Below are 20,412 nucleotides of genomic sequence, written 5' to 3' on the forward strand. Positions count from 1 at the left end.
CCATTCATGATATTTATCTTTGAAGAAATATCATAAGAAAATAAATAAAATAATGAAGTCTAGTTGAATAAAGCAATTCATTATTGCTTGGACTAAAGAGTAAATTAATATATATTCATATGAGTTTTATAAAATCAATAAGGAAATTTGGATATTTATAATTTTGATATTGAATAAATGCAAATATACATGTAATATAAATTACTTTATTAAATAACTATGCTATTCAAGAATCAATATTTAAGTAGTATCTTATTAAAAAGTTAATGCAGCTATCGTCAATTATTAATAATAATAAACTTCTTATTAATTTCAATTAAATATGGGTGTAAGTTAAATGTAATATAATTTATGGTACCTTGAAGCTATGGTCTCTCTCTGACTCTGCATACAAATCTATCATCTAATTCTAGAAGGATTTTTTAAATTTCTATTTCATTTTATTTTCAGCTTCGAATGAGGTAGACCTGAATTTGATTGAGGGCTTTTGAAGAATGTTTATAACATGTACACGAGACATGCAATGAAAAAAGAATTTATTATTCTTTTTTATTATTCTATTTTATATAGTAAACCTACTTCGATACTTATAGGTTTCGCTATGCACCATCGAGTATCAATTATAGATCTTTTTTTTATTTTAAAACGCAGGTAATTTTGTTATGATGTAGAGATTAATTAAATAAGCGCACGTATGGAACATATAATAATTTTTCGAATAAAGCATAGTGTAGCAAAGCAGGTGATACAACTACATGAGTTTTGTCGCACTTTTTCTGTACATTTTTCGGTATGTTTCTAAAACAATGAAACGAATATCTACATCTGTCAACTTATTTATTTCCTTCACATTCGCATACTTCGTACAGTTTACAAAAAAACGGTAGCGGTTATAGACCTCCTCATTAACAGTGATCCTTGTTTTCCAGCGTGAATGTATCATTATAAGTTTAACTACTTCTCTTCTTTTCTTTACTATAATTTTAAACATGTTTGATGTATTATGAAAATAATAATAACTCTGATTTTTTCTATTTTCTCCCACACATACATCGGAGATTTCCGATTAAAAGGATTTTTTCCGACAAGCATATGGATTTTGGAGGAGTTTGTTTTTTGTACAATAAAATTCATCAAATTTTTTCAAGCTCCATTGCCCGTTTTAATTATACGAACGAATCATACGAATTACAATGTAAAAAAAGAACATAAACACGTATGTCAATTCGAAAATTACGTGGATAATTTACATTATGCTATTATGTAACAGTACTCGATTAGTCATCATCGTGTTTCATCACTTTTTAATCATAACGAAGATTTATTCGATAAGTACCGTCCAATTTCTTCCTTCATGTTGAAAAATCAATAATGCCTTTACAATACTCTATAAAAATAAATGTTATTTAATAAGGAAAAAGTGGTCGATGCCCGAAACTCACAATCAAAGAGCTGGCTAAGCTGATATTTTATTTCACGATTCACTAGCTTAAGAAAGAAATTGAATCATGATCAAAAATTCAGCGAACACATTAATACCTTAGTTGAACAGTAGAATGAAAAATACATTATCGTATGACAATATTTCGATAATCGTTAAGGCTTTGAAACAGTAATATTAAGTGTATTTTGCATTAAATATATATACTTGTAGCCTTTTATGCGTAGGGCAATTTGCAAAAATTGTTTTGTTAATTTGCCAAATAAATGTAATAGTGTACGATTATATTTACATACATTTGACAAAAATATTTCAATAATAATTGCACTCATTATGCACCACGCACTTGTCTTTGCATATTAGCAAACACAATTTCACCCTCGATATCACAAAAGTTAAAAAACGGAAGATGACAAAAATGATCTCACATGGAAACATGATTTCTTTCGTTGTTGTCTACAACAACGAGAGACAATGATTCATAAAGAAAATGTTAATCTTTTTTGCCTACATACCATAAGGAATCTATGCGTAATAAGATTCCAACGTATCACAAACAAATATTTAATCGCGCACAGTTTACAGAAACCTATCTTAAATTAATATTGTTTAGAATTCTCCTGCTCCGGACAATACATCAAGTACGTGTGGCTCGTACATTTTTATCAGAACCATAAATAAAACAATTACAAAAGAAATACATAAAAAGTACACATTGAAAAGCATTAATTATCGACAAATATGATTAAAGAATAGAGTTTTCTAAAAAATGCATGTGTATAAAGTTACGTTCAATTGTTACACAGAAAAATAAAGAGATACATGTGTGAGCGAATTTTCGGCGGCCTGCAACAGGTTTTAGGAACTTAAGCAGACCTGTGCAAAAGCTCACTATTAGACGTACAGTATACATACATCTAGGTAACTTCCGAGCATAAGCTCAACATGAAGAAACGTAAACTAACACGTATATCTAAGACAAAAGATTTACCCTATAGGCCAAATTTCATTGGTCTACAGAACTTTAAATGTAGTATAAAAGCCTCTGATATAAACAAGAATAAGCGATAATAAATTAATTTAAATTAGATGAGTATATAAAGATTCATGCAATGAAAACTGTACTATAATAAAATAAATGTGAACGAGGATAGCGATGAAATTCTTCTGTCGAAAATGTTCATAAAGCCATTGGTTCTTGGACCTCAATAATATTTAGAATAGCCAACAAACTTAACACTCTCGGTTAAGCGAGCTCTCTGGTCCGAAAAATCTGTTGTCACGAGTGTATTAATAGCAATGGAGAGAATTCTTACAATTATAAATACTTATAAGCCACGATCATTCCTACAGTTTTTTTCAAAGCCGCATGTCCAATCGCATTTCATGTCAGCGATACCTACCAAATCTTAAATAGTTCTGCCTCATTTGTCGGGAAACTTCAATGTCGATAGCAGATTAATTAAAACTACTGTAGACAGTCAAATTGCATTAGTGTCACTTTCAGGAATTTATTTTCTATTCTATGATAATGGAATTCATTTGTCTTTTTAAAGACATAGGATATAGTATACAAAATTTTGATAGAAATAAATATTGAAACATTCTTCATAAGAGGCCTTTGCATGATTATTTGATAGACATTCACCTTTATTTATCGTGCATGATATTAAGTTAAATAATTTATAAAAATTAACTATTTACAAATCGATAGGACATGCAGCACTAATTTTATAACTTAATGCACTTATTTGCATTAATAAGCACATGCTTGTTTCGAGACAAATAAAAAGAACTGGCGGTGCTCCTTGCGGATATATTACGTCTATTACCCTTACTATATAGTTGTAACATTTATGGGTATCCACTACAAATTAGAGTCTCTGGAACTCTATTGCTTTCATTGATGAAAGCGTTCTTGCATTCGTTTTCTGTAAAAGTGAAGGGTTTGGCATTATGCTCACGATCACTGTACGCTGTTACCCATATCTGAATAAAAACATGAAAAAATAAACAAACATCAAAACTAATATCACCAAAAATATTAACGCAAAATTAACGTTTTATAAATAAAATCACCCATACTCACTTATTAAAAAAGAATTGAAAATTAAAATCAAAATTCTCGTAAGGTTTGTTCTTTTAAATAATCTTTCATTCTTTATATGAAATTATATGATTTATATTTAAGTATATTAAATAATATATTCCAAAATGTATAATATTTTTATCGATTCCTTTTATGCAAAATTGAACAAACCTACGATTTGTGTATAAAAGTAAGAATATAGATACTTAGTTATATGCATTGAAAAAAATGATATATAACAAAGATAACTATATAAATTATTACTCACCACGATTTCCTGTTCTAATAGCATTAACATTGGTTAAATGGTGTTGACCAGCTCTAATTGGCTTAGCAATTTGCGCGCTAGGTCCACGACGAGCCAGATTCTTCTGTCTAACCGCTTCCTTGATTCTATCTACCTCATATTGATAACGTTTACGATCTCGCATTGCACCTTCTTTGGCATCTCGCAATGCTGTTTCCAGAGCTTTTACACGCTCCATCGTAGCTCGCAATCTCTTTTCAAGTTTGGGTAATTCACATCGAAGATCAGCGTTATCCCTCACAAGCTGTTTATGAACCTATTAAAAATATATAGATAGTGTTTTGATGGAGAGTATAATTACGCATTAAAAATATTCAGCGATCAAATTTCGAATTTTAATTACTGAATATTTCAATCACATACTTTCGTAAGCTGATCTAAATTATTCTCAAGGAAGGAAATCTTCTGTTTCTGTGTAAGTGATCCACCATCGTCTTCGTTATCTTCTGCGATCATAGTTTTCTTTATTCTAGTCTGAAGGTCTTGAACAAATAATTTGCGCAGATTGTGCAGTGTTTGAAGTTCTTTGGCTACTGTTTCCTCCAGACCTTTAAGATCTTTTCGAGCCTATAAAAATTAATTAGTAATTACAGAAATTTGAACTTTTAATTGCTCTATATCTTTTGTCAAATTTATACGTACTTGTTCACGGCGTTCATTAAGTAAAATTAATTCTTGCAATTTTACAGATTTGTTCGCTTCTTCTTGTTTCAATCGCTCATAATCGGCTTGCATTTGCTGATGAGCTAATGTGAATTTCTGGTTCAAATCTTTAAGTTCACTAATCAATTCTTGTTTCTCAGACAGTTCATCTCTAAGCGCTGCGACCTACATTCAATTAATAATAATATTTAGCATTGAATTATTCATAATAATAACAATAATATATAGTAATGTAAAATGTATATTTACTTGTTTCTGATGAGCATCTCGCAATTGATCCATTTGTTCTTCTAATGCTACTCTCATCTTTGTTGCTGCTTCCTTTTCTTCTGCTTTTTCTTTATTTGTAACCGCTTGTACTTGTTCTGCAGCCTTCAACTTGGCACATTCTTCGCGTAAAGCATCAACATCTTCTTCCAAAGCACGTTTACGTGCTTCCGCCACTTTCATTGATTCCGTTAATGTTTGCATACGAGCTTCATGTTGAGAAATTAATAAACGACATTCAGCCAGATCTTTTTCATATTCAGCAACCTAAAATAAAATTGACCAATGAGCATTATATTGTAAAAATCAAATATAATGAATTCAAAGAGTACGAAATCGAACGCTTACTTTCTTGTTACAGTCTACTTGGGAACTTTCTAATCCTTGGCATCGTTGTACTAAATTCTTCACCTCTGATTTCATTTTGCTAATGAATAGCCTTGCCACTGTGAATTCCTCTTCAAGTTTACCATTGCTTTCTGTAGGTACAACCTATAAAATATGAGATTTGTAATACTTTATGTAATTGCATTATAAGAAATTCTTTAAACGATGTAGTAAGTAAATTTTTACCTTTAGATTTTCATCGCCACCAATAGCCACTCCAATTTCACCTAAATCTTTCAAGAAGTTTGCTAACATTTCTGCAATACGTTTCCTTTGATGTGCAGACATATCTCTCAACTGTTGTAATTCTGAAGCAGTACTGTTCAGTGTTGTTTGTTTTGCTAAAAGTTCTTCTGTCAAAGTTTCTGTTTCTTTCTTTTTAATATCACACTGTAAGAATATATATATAATATAATAATATCCTTATATCTTTCAGTACAGATGATATAAGAAATTAGCTATTGACATAAGATACCTCTTGACATTTTTGATCATAATTAACTGCTAACTCTTCCAATGCTTGTAAAACTTCTTTTACTTCTTCCTTAGCCCGTTCATGTTCTTGCTGTGTTCGGTTCACCTCCTGTTGAAGTTTCTCGTATTCACGCCTTGCAGTTGCAATTAATTCTGCTTGTTCATGAATTTGTTCTTTCAAGTTTTCAACATATTGCGATTGTTGATTAATCTCTTCATCCTTATCATCCAATTGCTGGTAAAGTCTTTCACGTTCTTCTTCTAGTTTCTGCCGTTCTTCATTAGATAAAGATCCAGCCATCAAATTACCACCAGGAGTGGCCGGCATTGGACCATCGTCAAGTTTACCTGTGGAAAGCATTATAAATTATATAATATATGTCACAACGTTCTCATTCTTATAAAGTAAATTGTATAGTACCCTCAATGGACATATTAATTGGAGTTGTAACATCTGATGCTTCAACCAAATTAAATTGTTCTTCGAGTTTAACTGTTTCACCCTGTCGCCAACGAGATAATTCAGCTTCCAATTTTTCAACTTTTCCTTTCAATCTAGCTGCCTTCTCTTTCTCCCTCTCATAGCGACGCTTCCATTCTTCAGCCGTTAATTCCTCATTAACGCATACAACATTCTTTATAGTCTTAGCTCTTTTACCTAAGAAAATAATTAACTATATAATCGAGAAACTTCATATATTTAGTCAAGACGAAAATAAAGATCTCTTTTATTACCAAAATCTAAAGTCGACTTTGTTTCTGATTCATTGAAACTAGCTGGTGAACAACAAATAATAATCGTAGTTCTAGCATTGCCACCAAGAGATTCTTGCAAAATTCTAGTCAACTTTGAGTCACGGTAAGGAATGTGAGTTTTATTTCCATCAGCTAAAGCTGAAATTACGTTTCCAAGGGCTGATAGGGATTTATTAATATTTTTTGCTTCGTCCAGTACAGTGCCTTCTGCTCCAGTTTTTGAAACCTAAAATATAATATAAACATAAAAGGGGTATATTCTGAGGAGAAGGGAGTAGATGTAATGATAGATTTAATAGAGTAGATGTAAGTCACCTTTTCTGAACCAGCTAAATCAACAAGATATAATTTTCCTGACAGCTTCTTCTGGTTTTCTAAGTTTTCTTGTTTCACATTTATTAAGAATACAGAATGAGAACGTGAGCTGTGCTCATTCATGTTAGTTACAGCAATGTGCCTATTTGATTTTCCTTCTTCTATCACTTCAAACACTTCTTCAGGACTAGATACAAAGCGTTCTGTTGCACCTTTTACAAATGGTACTCGATTTTTATCTTCATGCACACTTAGATTCACCTTGGACACTGAGAATGAAAAACATTATAAAAATTATAAGTAACAATTTTAAGATTTTTCATGTTAGATATATAAGTGAAATGAATAATAATGTTCTCACCATCAAGAAGATCTCTAATCTTATCCATATAGATTTCAAAGTATGATACTTTGATATGAAATTCCAAATTCTCTTCCATGCCATAAATATGATTGAAAATGTCATTAACGATTCTGGGAATAATACCCTGTTTATTTGGGTCTCCAATAACACCTTCCATAGTGTGCGTTTTTCCTAATTCACACATAAATATTTCATTAGCAGAATCATATTAGAAATTAACTTTGATATCAATAACTAATAACACATATTTAAGTATTTAACTTAATATAAAATTTCAATTTACCTGAAGATGTTTGTCCATATGCAAAAATAGTGCCATTGTAGCCTGCCAACACATCTGTGACAATTGATCTAGCTGCTTCATTGTAAACTTTGTCTTGAGTAGCATTTGGCTTAAATACTTTATCAAAAAGATATACTTTTCCCTAAAATAATATTGCAATATCAAATTAAAGAATATACGCTACTACGCAAAAGTTTTATGAAGCCATATTTTGATGAACTTTCATATGATATTTGTATAATTTAAATCGTTCAAATTACATAGTTTTATTAATACAATTTACGGATGTATTAGTACGCATTAGTTGATATATGACAGTAAAATATTTCATTGTCCGAATAATGAAAATTTACAAAAATGGAAAATATATGTGAATTATTATATAGCCGTGAACAGAATATTCTTTTCCGTTCCTTTAATTCACGATGACTATGTTCGCATATTTTTTTGATTTATACAAATATTTAGAACATATTATAGAATTACAGAAACATAAATTAGAGTTTCTAGCTAATTCAAAGCTTCAGTTGAAATCACTTCGTTTTGAATACTTTTCGTGTGCACGCCGCATATTAATAATGAGAGAAAAGACTTGAGTATAGCGAAGTATTCTGAGAGAGTCTTTTTATCAGGAGAAGAGGCTATTCTGCAAGAGAAATTTTGAAGAAAGTGAGAACTTCTTCCGTTGTCTATAGTCTGTGATACATAATTTCGCAACTACAGGTAATTTGAAATGAGAAAGGTAATAGTTGAGAATCGATTTTTGTAAACGTAATAAAAGAAAAACTACTCCAAAAGCAAAAATTGATAAATAACAAATGAAACTAATTTCGCGATTTGTGGAAAGTAGATTTTGAAGGTACGTAACTCTAAAAAAGATTTTAGTATGTTAGAAATCATCAACAATAATTACTAGAAGACTATATTACGAATAAATCTGAATTTGAAATTTTTAAATCCGAGCGACGCACTTTTCTTTGATTCAAGAATTAAATAATTAATGTATAAAAATGGAAAATGCTTCCTATATAAAAGCGAATTGGAAATTGGACCGAAAACAACACAACGAGCAATTTGTTAAAAATAAAAAATTTTAAGAAAAAGATATTTATGTATATTGCACAAACGGACGTAATCTCCGTTACATTAATCGAAACTATTTCATTCACGATAATGATCTTATGTATCTAGCGAAGATATGTAAAAAATGTCTAGAAGAAATACCAAATACAACAGAAATGAATGTAATGGTGAAGTAGCTTGCCTGATGTTAACCTTATCGGAATACTATAGGGTGTGTTAGGACGAAAAGTACGAAACAAAAATATCCACAATTACGGACAGAAGTGAAATATTACATAAAGGGAATGAAAGATAAGAAAGAAAAATAACAATAGAGAAATTACTAAAAAAATAATAATTGCTAAAATACCAAAATTAGTAAATATGATACTTAAGATACACAGGGTATATATAGACAAAAAATGACTAATTGTTATTGATTTTGGTAAAGTATAGAGTTATTATGTTTTTAAACATGTTTGTTATTATACATATAAGCAATTCTGTAAAATATAGCATTACTTTAAATATTTTATTGATTTCAATAATACTTTTAGGTTTTTATCAAATTTGACTAGGTATCTTGAAACTTTTAAACAAAATGTACTTAAATAATATTCATTTAAAAAATTAATGACATAAGACAAATGTTTGCCAATTTTAAATAAGTAACAATACCTTAATTTTATTAAAATTCTATTTTTATTTTACATATTTCATGAATCAGTGTGAAACACAAATAAAATATTGTAGGGAAAATTATATATTTCATATGTATTTGTAAGTCCCTTTGAAAAATGAATATAGGAAAAAAGGGGAACAATTGCACTCAATGAAGCTTTGTATCAGGAACCTTTTAAAACAATAGCGATATCTTTACTGAACTCCAAGATCAAAAGACTTCTATATGAAATGGTACATTCATGAACATGTATCTACTTAAAAATACATGTCGGATCATTTCAAATTGCATACTACAAAAGTAAAAATATCATTAGGAATAGTTTTAATTTCTATTTACAATAATAAATTTAACAAATATTCATAATATATAATTATATATCTGTCTAATATTCTTAATACAAAATCATATACAATTACAAAAATTAAATTATTTGTTTATATAGAAGCAATAAGATCATAATGCAAGAAAGAGATAGATAGAAAGAGAGATATTTAAAAATTCTGACGCTATCAATTAAAAAAGTCCTAATCACTTAAATGAATTGATAATCTATATATTTATCTATTTTATTATAAAATGGGAATTTATTTATTAGTACAGCTGATAAAATCGTAATATATACAAAAGGAAGTGTACATATATTTCCTGCAAGGGTATAATGAGGATAAGGAGGAATTAAGGCTATAGGTAGTGGAAATATTTTACAAAAATTTAATAATTATAAGAAACACAAAATCGTTCATTAAATTAAGTTGTAGCGAATGCGATCTCAAACATTTCACAAAGTTGAACTTGTATTTGACGAATCTGAGGCCAACAACAATTTTTAACGCCACAAAATATATATATGTAGTTAAATTGACAATTGACTACCGTTGATGAACGAAAAAGAAGTTCGATCGTTGACAATTCGGTACTGTATCTACTTCGAAATTACGGTTTAATCATTCGCTGAAATAGATGCGTCAACGTGAGGAAATCGTTCAGCTCGACGAAGCACCGATGGAGGCGGAATGAAATCTCCATTTCGCCGAAAATAACAAAAATGAATCATCCTGTGTCTCGATCGAAGGATTCTTTTAATCGGCGTTAAATGCACAGCATGACGGTTTACAGATAGAATATACTGAATATAGAGAAGGACCGAGAGAGCAGCTGTCAGCTGTGCACGATGACATCACACGTAAGCTGAACACGGTTAACTAAATGTGATAACTAAAAACGAGAATGACGCGTGTAAAATCCACGTACCCCTATAGAGATGCAGTTATCCTCGCCGCCGGATGGGAATTTTACGATGAATTTCGAGCCAGCCTTCTCCTCGGAGTCGTTCAAAGGTCGAAATCTGCAGACTACCTTGATACTGTCCTCCGCGGCAATCTCACGCTCCCTCGGCGTCTCCATTGCCATATTTCGGTAGCTCGAATTCGTGACACGAGTTCCTTAGTTATTCTGATTAGTCACACTTAAAAATGATTTCCGATCTCTCGTAGGGTGCATAGGCGACGAGATGGTCGCGTGAACCGCATCAAGAACCACTACCGTCTTCTCTGTCACAAACCACAGCCCGTTTTGGAGCCAGCAAAGATGGCTGCCGTTGTTCGATGATTTTGCGGGTGGGTTGATTTGCGTGTGCAAAGGTGAGAATCAACGATCGTACTTATGTTAGACTGGTGAAGAAACATGGACGATATAAGGTGTGACACGCGGCCAGTCCTCTTCTACTAATACATTACTACTACTCTATATTGAAGCACGGAAGTGATTTTTTTGAATATACTTCGGGTACTCTAAAAACCAATCGATGAGAAGTCTAGACAAAGTTTAACGCAAACGCGTCGAACTAAACGTGCGCGCGCGCCGTACGACTTGCCTGTTTGCGCACACGAAACAGCATTGTCGGCGGATATCATACATACGTTGTCAGGGCTGTAACCTGCGTGGGCGTCGGATCCTTATTCCATTTTCTAGCCAAATACTTTTTTGGTCATTTTGTAGGACGCTAATATTCCTCCTTGAAAATCAATTATAGTTTGCTTATAACGTTTATAAATCATTTGGTATATCTGAAATTTGGGCATAATGTCTGTAATTATTTTATATAACCTCTTTTTTTGCATAATACATTTTTCATTTAATTTAGTTTACAAATATTGCTTTTTTGTTGACTAATGCTTTAAGTCGTTCAATTTGAATCTAAATTTGTAATTATACTTTTGTAGGTTATATGACAATATTTTTTAAACAGATTTCTTAGTTTGCCTGATAAAATAGTGCGAATAATTATAATCATATTATATAGCTTCCATCAAATTATTTTTAATGAAGGAAGGACAATTGGATTTAATGTTTTCATCTTCAATATCGTTAAAAATTAATTTTTTATCTTTCTACTAGGTAATTCATACTTCACTTGCATTTAATAGTTCTCGATATATGAAATTTAAATTTTGCTGTTTCTACAATTTACGAATGCATATTAAATTGGTCAATTTCAAATTTTATGCTTCCTAATATCAGGATTCACAAATACAACTTGTAAAAAAATAATGGAATATTTTGATAATGATATTGCATCATTTATTTAGATACCAATGTTTATTAAAATACAATCACAAAATAATATTATTATACTACAGTATTATATTAAAATGATATATATGTGTAATAAATATTATATCTCTCGCGCACAAAACTTTTTATCTATCATTAACATATTTGTAATAATTGAAAATATATGTATATCACCTATCTATATACACACAATGATTTATGAATTTGTCGTAACAAAAAAATACACAAAAATTTAGTATTATAAAAAATTGTAAAAAGTAAATTAAAATGTATATATTTTTTGGAACACTTTATTAGCATATCATCACTAAATTTCAAAATTTCTTTCTCTTTTGATTTTAAGAAAAGAAAATAAATATCATTTTGATACTGGTATACAAGTATATAATCTGAAATATAAAATTTATTGTATGAAAATGTACTAAAAATATATTTAAAAACCTTGGTTCTAATCCGTAATTGATTTTTTTTTGCACTTTACTACGGTGCTGCCTTTCTTTACCCTCATTATTTTTGTTCTTACATCCTGTCGTGACCTTCATAACCTGACATTTATTGATTCAAACATTTCAAACAGATTTTGCACTATGTTTATGCATAGACTGCAACATTGTCTTCATAGAATTTTTCTACGAAGACATTTGTCAAATATCTTATATTTTCGCGAAACAAAGAATATTGGTATTTTATAAAATAAAACATCAAATTGATTATCGACCATGGAAAAATGTATTGGTATTGTCTTGTGTATAACCATTACATAATAATGAACATACGTGTGAAACTACTGAAAACTTTATTGACAAACTTTCTTGGTTGAAACTATGAATCCCCAACTCGATTTTGCGTTATTTAAGAAATAAAATTGTCAAATACCGCAAATTGTTTTTAATTAAAAATATTTCACATTTAACCTGATGGATAATCTTTAACTTTAGATCTCGGAACGTAAAAATGTAATTGTACACACTTTCGGGATATATTTTTAGAAAATTGTATGACATGTCACGACTAAATTAGACTTTTTAGAAGATACCATCCGTTAAGTTTAAAATTTTCACTTTCTCTGAATACCTAATTTTTCGTAAGACTGTAATTATTCTATAAATTAGAAAAGTTTGCTTATTATAATTTTCTTTATATGATAGTAGATCGGATATAAGACAGGAAGAACAATGTTTAATGTAACATAACAAAAGAGGCACATTTTATTTTCTTTAACAATAAAGTAAAGAATGCTCTCACACAGTCATGGTTCATTGTAAATGTTATGTGTTATCTAATATTACAATGCCTGTAACTTGTACAGTATGTACTAAATAGTCTATAATTTGCCATGCTATATGACTAGTTTACAGATAATATAAGGTGCAACTTATCTTCAACAATCACATAATATTAGTATTTCTATTTAATAAATATTGTTTCTATTATTACTACATTAATGTTATTATTGTTATTTATCGACGTTGTTACTACTAACATCACACAAAACCAAACAATCACTTAAACGAAATTTTAAGAGTAAATAATATAAAAATGTTTTTCATATTTTATATCGTCATTTTTAATCATCATTTTTTTTACCGATTTTTATAGATATTTAATACTTCATTTTGAATTTTACTAGATAATAAACAATTTCATTAAATTTATTTTGTAATATGATTTTGCGTCAGGAGAAATATAAATAAAGTTGTATTGTATTATCTCTTGCACATTACAGAACCCGTTTGTATATTATACATGTTTTCTTTTCTTTTAAGATGAGGAACGATTAAATGATTAACAGATGAAAATTTTTTACATTAATGCCGCAAAAGCGAGATTAAAGTTCAAGAGGTAGACTAAATCTTGAAGTATAGGACCATCTACATGCTCTCCAATTCTTCAAGTAATATTATAACGTTTGTTTAGTATAGTTTTTTCTAAAATTAGTTTTAAAGAATTAAATAAACGAATTACAAACGATGTCCTACATATTAAATAAAATTCTATAAAACATATACTAAATAATACTAAATGTGAAATTAATAACTGAATGATGATTGATTATTCTTACTACTTTCATTGACTGTGTATTCTTCATATACTATTCATATTTTCATTGTTTATTCATTAACTGCTTTTCTGGACATTTTAAACATTCTTGATTAATACCAAATACTTGAAATTTTTATTTAGTTTGAAGATAAATTATATAAAACACGTTGGAAGAATGTTTATAAAACGCCTTGATTACTTGTGAGAAGATATCACTAAATATGCAATAAAAAATTTTTGTTTTATAAACATTTTTTTTGCTTCATTGTAAAACTTCGTAAATTAATTATGAAAATATTAAATAAATTGACATGGAATGTCTGAAAATATTAGAAAAATAGCTGCAAAATTGAATATTTAAAAGTACAGACTAGAAATCAGTATTATACCTACAAACTAAGTAGACAACAGAATAAATTAGCTACATAGCTGCATTATGTATTTTTGTGAAATGCGATATTAAATGCTCTTCACTTTTTATAAAAAATTTGTAAAAGTATTTTTACAAAATATAAAGAAAAGAAGCTTTTGTAGAAATTATGCTAAATAAGTCGCTTATTTTTGTATCAATTTTAAAATCAGTTTTTTCTATACCACATATATCTACAATGTTTTCCGAACAATTTCTAGAACTATAGAAGTTTGAACAGAAATAATTGCATATATTCGTACCTAAGAATTTTTTCTTAATGTATTAAATATATAATTTTTATACAAGAAATGTACTACGCGAATCGTTATTTAGTTTTAATATAAATAGATTACAGCAATATGTATACAATATTTAAAATTTTCAAAATATGCGCAACTGTTTTTGTTAGATATTTACATTTTGATACAGTTTTGATTGTAGTAATGTAAAAATCCGATCATGAATTTTTGGATAGTAGAATACATTACCAATCTTACCAATCTATCTTTAAATCTGTAATGATGCTTTATTCAAATAACACGAACCTTGATGTTTTTCTTATATCGTTATGCATTTGCTGTAATCATAGCAAATTCTCTTACTCTATTCCAAAAGTATTTGTTTCTTCTACAGCCAATAAAAGCTTTTCGTATAAAATTTCAGGCGTAGGATACGGTGGAAGATCCAAGCGATTAAAGCATGTATGAGCCCTAAAAAGTTATCTATTTTGAAGAATAGCATTATTGAATAAACAAAATGATACTATTAACAAATTTGAGAAACATTCATACCATAAATATTATAAGAATTCTAATTGTTTTGTTCATTATATTAGTTTTAAGACAACTTTTATACCTGGGTAAACTATTTGGCCTTCCCCATTTTTCAATGCAAAATTTCCGTGGTCCTGTAGATCCACGTAAAGCTGCAAATCCTTCATATGGAATGCTTGATGTACCAGTAACGAATTGTAGCAGTCTCAATCGTTGTTCATTAGTAAATCGGCTTATACTGCTCCAAAACCATTCTACTACTGGATGTGCATCGTGATAACCACTTCTGTATTCTGTATGCGTTCTCCAATCGTTAAGATCAATTTCTGCCGCTCCAGCTATTACTAATTCTAACTCTCGTGCATCAAAAACTGATACTAATCGTGGATCTACGACTTCATAAAATCCACGAACTAGAGATTCCGTTTGTTCGGCAATACCGCGCTCAAGTCTCCAACGTACAACTCTTTCAAGGTATTCCTTTTTATTTTTCTCCGTAACTGCAATGTTTCTTCCTCCTGGTTTTAGTTCACGTTCAGCTACTCGGCCCAGAAGTTCTTCCGTGACCGAAAAAGTTAATTCCAATGGTTCAATACTTATATCTCTTTCTTTAATCCACATTAAACTTTGATGAAATTCTTGATCTAAACTCTCTAAATCACTTAAACTCGCTGGTATTCTCAGAAGAGCTTTATAAAATGGTCTTGTAAAAAAGGCATCAAGCAGATATTGGTGAACTAAAGCTAAACCCAATACTCTGCCTGAAAACCTGAACCAATCATGGTAATTATCTACAAAAGCTGACATTGGCGACACTTGTACGGTATAAGTGTCGTTAGCAGAATATTCAAATAAACCGTAATAAGGATTAAAAAGTTCGCGCGATAGATGAAAGAAAAATTCACGGGATGGGCCACCATAATCTACACCTTCTTCCTCATCAAACATAATAACTAACTTGCTTTTTTGCAAGTCCTTTTTTGAAGCAGCCATAATACGAGTGAAAGCATCTTCCAGAAAATGTTCTCTTCTAATATGTAATCTAAATAAAATATATAAAAAGTGTATAATATAATAAATACATTTACAAATAATAAATAATTTATACATTTTTTATATTGGAATATACTTACTTTAATTTTCCTGGACCTTGTCCATATCCTTTACTTTCTAGCTTCCTATAAAATGTTCTAAGTTTAGCTTCAAAATCTCTTCTATATGGAGCTGGAGCCCTAGCAGAAGCTCTTGTTAAGCCAGGCGAAGCATGCGGACTACCTAATGGAGATCTGCCTACGTTTCCAGGTACATATGACATAATTTCTTGTTCAAATAAACTGCAACAATGAATTCAATACTTTAATATTATTTCATCCTTTATCGCCTTCAGAAATTAGATTATTTTGTACCTTAATAATAATGCTAGAGGTACGTCATGTCCCAATCGTTGTAAAGCAGTCGTCCCTTCAATTCGTATTGTATTTACTTTCTCTCGAAGCGCAATATTTTGTCCTAATGCTGAATGTCTTTCTTTTAGGATATCCATTATATTTGGTTGGCGCAAAAAGGCAACAACTTTGTCGTTATAAGCTACAGGTATATCGGGTGTAGTTGTAATAGCTGACTGTTGTGGTCTAGGTGGAGGTACAGGTGCTTCATCCAATAATGTTCGTGTGTGAGTCGGTTCAGTAGGTAATCTTGGATCAATGAAAGATGTTGCTTTTCTTGCATGACAAATGAAAAATTTCTGAAAATATTAACAATTGACTATCAGAAAGATTTCTCAAATAACGGAAATAATTTAAATCGTGGCATATTTACTTTGCCTGTTCTATCAAGTTTTGATTCATAGCCTCTTGGAAGTTCTTTAGTTGGATCGGAAAAGAAATTTATTAATGCAACCAAATCTCTATTATGTTCGTATCTCGGAAAAACTGCTGTATCTCTTCTAACTTTGCTAATCATGTGTTTCAAACTGGGATTACGATTATACAATTCCACTGCTTCTGCATGACTATGTAATACTGTGAAAAAATCGGGTCTCGTTAAAAATAATACTGGAGGACTCGTATTAATATCGAATGGTTCGTTTTCAATTCTTTCGACTCGTTCATTCGGTCGTTCCATATTCTCGAAATTATTTCCATTTGCATGTTGCGAACTAGACGGCTCGCGATCAATATTGTCGGGTCGAGAAATAGTTCGACGAACGCTCTGATAACGTCTGTCTAATTGCTGCCTCCGAAGATCACAGCCAGTGTTCCGTGTTGTTAAATTGGGCCTTTGCCAAGTTGTCGTTCGATTAATATGATCTATGTAGAACACCCGACCATGACTATCGATTCTTGCTTCCCATGCTGCGATAATAATATATTCAATAAAATTTTCTTGTTTAATTACGCTATAACATTATTAAAGTTATGCTAAATTTATCTTACATGGTGGCAAAGGTTCCTCAGATGGTAATGGTACATTAGATGTTTGACACATCGGTAACGGACGCAATGGCTTTGGACGATGCGTAGGTGTTGGTGGACACTCTAATGGATTTGTTAAACCAGATATTGGTCTTTCTAATGGTCTAGGCGGCCTTGGTGAACTTAACAGCGCTATACTTTTTGTAACAGCTCTCCGCGACTAAAATATTAAGGGGATTGATTATAACAATATAAATACAGGAATCATATAAATATAAAAAATTGTAAAAACTTTATATGAGACATCAATATTCACAAAAAAACATTAAATGCAAGCTAAAATTACATTATATGCTTACCAATTAACTGCAGTGCATATATTTCATTAAATTACCTTTGAATTAGAAGCTTCATCAACATCTACAATTTCAAATCCAAAACAATCTTCAGGGTGCAAGGGTGCAGAATATTTTTGAGGATGTCTTTTGGGTAATTCTGGTGGACCAGTTGGTAAAGCATTACTTCTATGTAAAAGTTTGTGCGTTACCCGTGGTGGTAGTGGTGGAGGATTTGGATACAATGTTTCATATAAACCTTCAGGAAATGAAAAGCCTTCTGTACTTCGCCACAATTGATAATATTCCACGCCTTCTTTTGTTACAATACCATTTGTATCACATGGTCTCTGAAGTAAAATATATTTTATAAATTGTGATTTTAAAACAATTCTACTTTCAACATGTTTTATACTAAAATTTAATTTATAAATTTGAAGGAGTGTAATATTAATCTATTAACAATTTTGAAATGAAAATCAAATTGCATGTGCATATATGAAAGTGTAAAGGAAATATACATATTTGCATATATCAAATATTGAAACTTGTTTGATTTGAGGAAAAACATGAAACATTTAGTACATAAGTAAGATTAAACATTAAAAATAACAATAGAATGCTGAATTATTTGAGTGTCATAATAATAAATATTTATCAAATTTTAATACAGTTAAAGTAACTGCACCTTTTTGGTCCCATTATGACCTAGAACAGCTTGTTGTGATTCTGTATCAGAATTACTTGCATCACTACTGTTTGAAGAACGAGGTTCTATTTCAATGCCTTGGACTTCTTTAGTTGATGATGGTTCCAATAGTGCCACAGCATTTTCTTCCAGCTCATGCTGCTGAGCGCTGGCAGCTTCAGATAAATTTTCTAAAATTGGCAGTTTAAATGGTTTTTTTGTAATATCATTACAATGTACTAAATCTGTTAACGTGTTTTGTGATTTTGGCACACTTTTAGATGTGTGTGAACTACCAGCTTCATTTAATCTGCTTAAATTTTCACTTATACTCTTATTATTATTTTCTGTTATACTTAATGATTTATGTGTATTAACAATATCATTGCTATGTGTTTCACTTATTGAAGTGCTCAGAAATTGTAATGGTTCATCAGAACTGCATGAAGCTATACCCTGTAATGGTAAGCTACAAGCATCTTTCATAGAATCTCTGTTGTGAGTACTAAATTGAGAACTAAATTGTTGTAAAACATTGTCATCATTATTGTTATGTTTGTCCCCTGTATTCTGTTCATATTGTGATTCTGTGCTACTAGATTGCAAATCTTTGCTAAAAAATTGTTTCTTTCTGATCATGTTTCTAGAAGATAAAGGAAGCTGTTCTACAAAACTGTTTACCTTTCCAGGACTATTATCTATACTTGCCAAGAAACACTTCTTTCTTGTTAAGTTTTTATGAGACAATGATAAATGTTTTTGTCTTGAGTTTTGTGCAATTTCATCATCCAACCTACTTGAAACACTAGCAATATCATCAATTTCACAACCCGATGCTAATGCAGCTGCACCAGCATTCTTGGAAATTACACTTCCTTTATTACATTTTGATTCAGAACATGCACTTAGTTCTTCAAGGGTATTCGATACCTGAATATTACTTGTTTTATCAATTACTTCTTCATTAGAAGATGCTTTTTGTTGCTGTAAATCATTTTCATTTGACATACAGTTTACATCTGATGACAAAGAAGGATTCTTATCCTGTTCTATAAAATCACTTCTAACATCAGACTTAATCACTTTTTTACTAGTATTTCTTATGGTATTGGTTTCCACATGATTTATCGTAGCTGAAGATTCTTCACTTGTCACGCCGACTGTTAATAACGTAACAGATTGTTCTTCAGGTTCAGTTTCTCCATTATCTTCTTCAGAACCTATATTTTTAACATTAATCTCAGATGGCATTTTTTAAAACATAGTACCAATCAATTATATTTCTTTATATTGCTGTAAATAAAAATGAAATAAAAATGTTAATAAAATAAATAATACCTAAATTATATGAATAATTTTATCATATAATAAAGCCATTGGTGCAATATTGAAGGCAGTATATTGAATAAAATTGGGACTATATATTTGACACAATTCTTTGTGAACAGTACACTAATTTTTATTGTAGTAATTTTATTCTAATACTTTTATCAGGAATTCACAGATCATAGCGATATTAAAAAAAATTTGTTTAGTCCGATACAGATAACAAATATTGAAATATATACATATCAATGTACATTACAATTGTCGCAAAGCATGTAACGTATCCAGTATTAAAAATTCGGCACTTATATTATTCAAAATCGTTATGAAAAACTAACTAAAAAAATTTATTACAATTTCCGTTAATCACATATAACGGAACAGTAAATAAGTTATAGTTCGTTTTTGTGATACGGTACCTTTAAAGGATATAATTATTAATACTTCAAATTTTGCACACACTAGTAACATCAAATCGTATTGAAATATTAACATATTGGTGCATTTTACCTGCATATGTTACATCATTTCAAATATCTCAAATGAAAAGCCCCGGTAAAGACATTTTACGTCACATTTACATATTCATTTACTCTCCTTGCTCATTATACGAATTCATCAAAGAACGCTTTGACAGAAAGATATAGCAGACTGTATCTGGTAACTTTTCGTAGCGTTACATACATAGACTATGCTATCACATACACCTGATTTTGATACCCATTTGGGGAATTTTGAGTGGGATTGTTTCTAT

At 30.2% G+C, this 20,412-nt stretch overlaps 2 protein-coding genes across 4 annotated transcripts; both read right to left on the reverse strand.

Annotated features, from left to right (window-relative positions):
- Positions 1–519: 519 nt before the first annotated feature.
- On the reverse strand, positions 520–11,244 carry LOC122573103 (kinesin heavy chain). 3 transcript variants are annotated; one of them, XM_043739060.1, is made up of 14 exons: positions 10,345–11,244; positions 7,347–7,488; positions 7,061–7,234; positions 6,700–6,968; positions 6,364–6,610; positions 6,050–6,286; positions 5,630–5,976; positions 5,341–5,544; positions 5,116–5,259; positions 4,750–5,034; positions 4,480–4,665; positions 4,201–4,404; positions 3,799–4,093; positions 520–3,372 (listed from the first exon to the last, which is right to left on the reverse strand). In XM_043739060.1, exons 1-14 carry the CDS (start codon positions 10,501–10,503, stop codon positions 3,296–3,298), a joined length of 2,970 nt encoding a protein of 989 aa, XP_043594995.1. In that variant the 5' UTR covers positions 10,504–11,244; the 3' UTR covers positions 520–3,295. The 3 variants fall into 3 exon arrangements, with proteins under 3 accessions (XP_043594995.1, XP_043594996.1, XP_043594997.1); XM_043739061.1 differs by having other exon boundaries at positions 520–3,430; positions 10,345–11,224; XM_043739062.1 differs by lacking the exon at positions 520–3,372 and adding an exon at positions 3,640–3,701.
- A 1,608-nt stretch (positions 11,245–12,852) lies between these two features.
- LOC122573102 (E3 ubiquitin-protein ligase HECW2) lies at positions 12,853–20,302 on the reverse strand. Its single transcript, XM_043739059.1, has 9 exons — positions 20,169–20,302; positions 18,333–19,625; positions 17,704–17,994; positions 17,331–17,529; positions 16,714–17,249; positions 16,302–16,639; positions 16,029–16,229; positions 14,978–15,937; positions 12,853–14,832 (listed from the first exon to the last, which is right to left on the reverse strand). The coding sequence occupies exons 2-9, from the start codon at positions 19,581–19,583 to the stop codon at positions 14,721–14,723; spliced, it is 3,888 nt and encodes a 1,295-aa protein (XP_043594994.1). The 5' UTR covers positions 19,584–19,625; positions 20,169–20,302; the 3' UTR covers positions 12,853–14,720.
- Positions 20,303–20,412: the final 110 nt, after the last annotated feature.

This window comes from Bombus pyrosoma, linkage group LG11, assembly GCF_014825855.1.
Source record: "Bombus pyrosoma isolate SC7728 linkage group LG11, ASM1482585v1, whole genome shotgun sequence".
Lineage (NCBI taxonomy): Eukaryota > Metazoa > Arthropoda > Insecta > Hymenoptera > Apidae > Bombus > Bombus pyrosoma.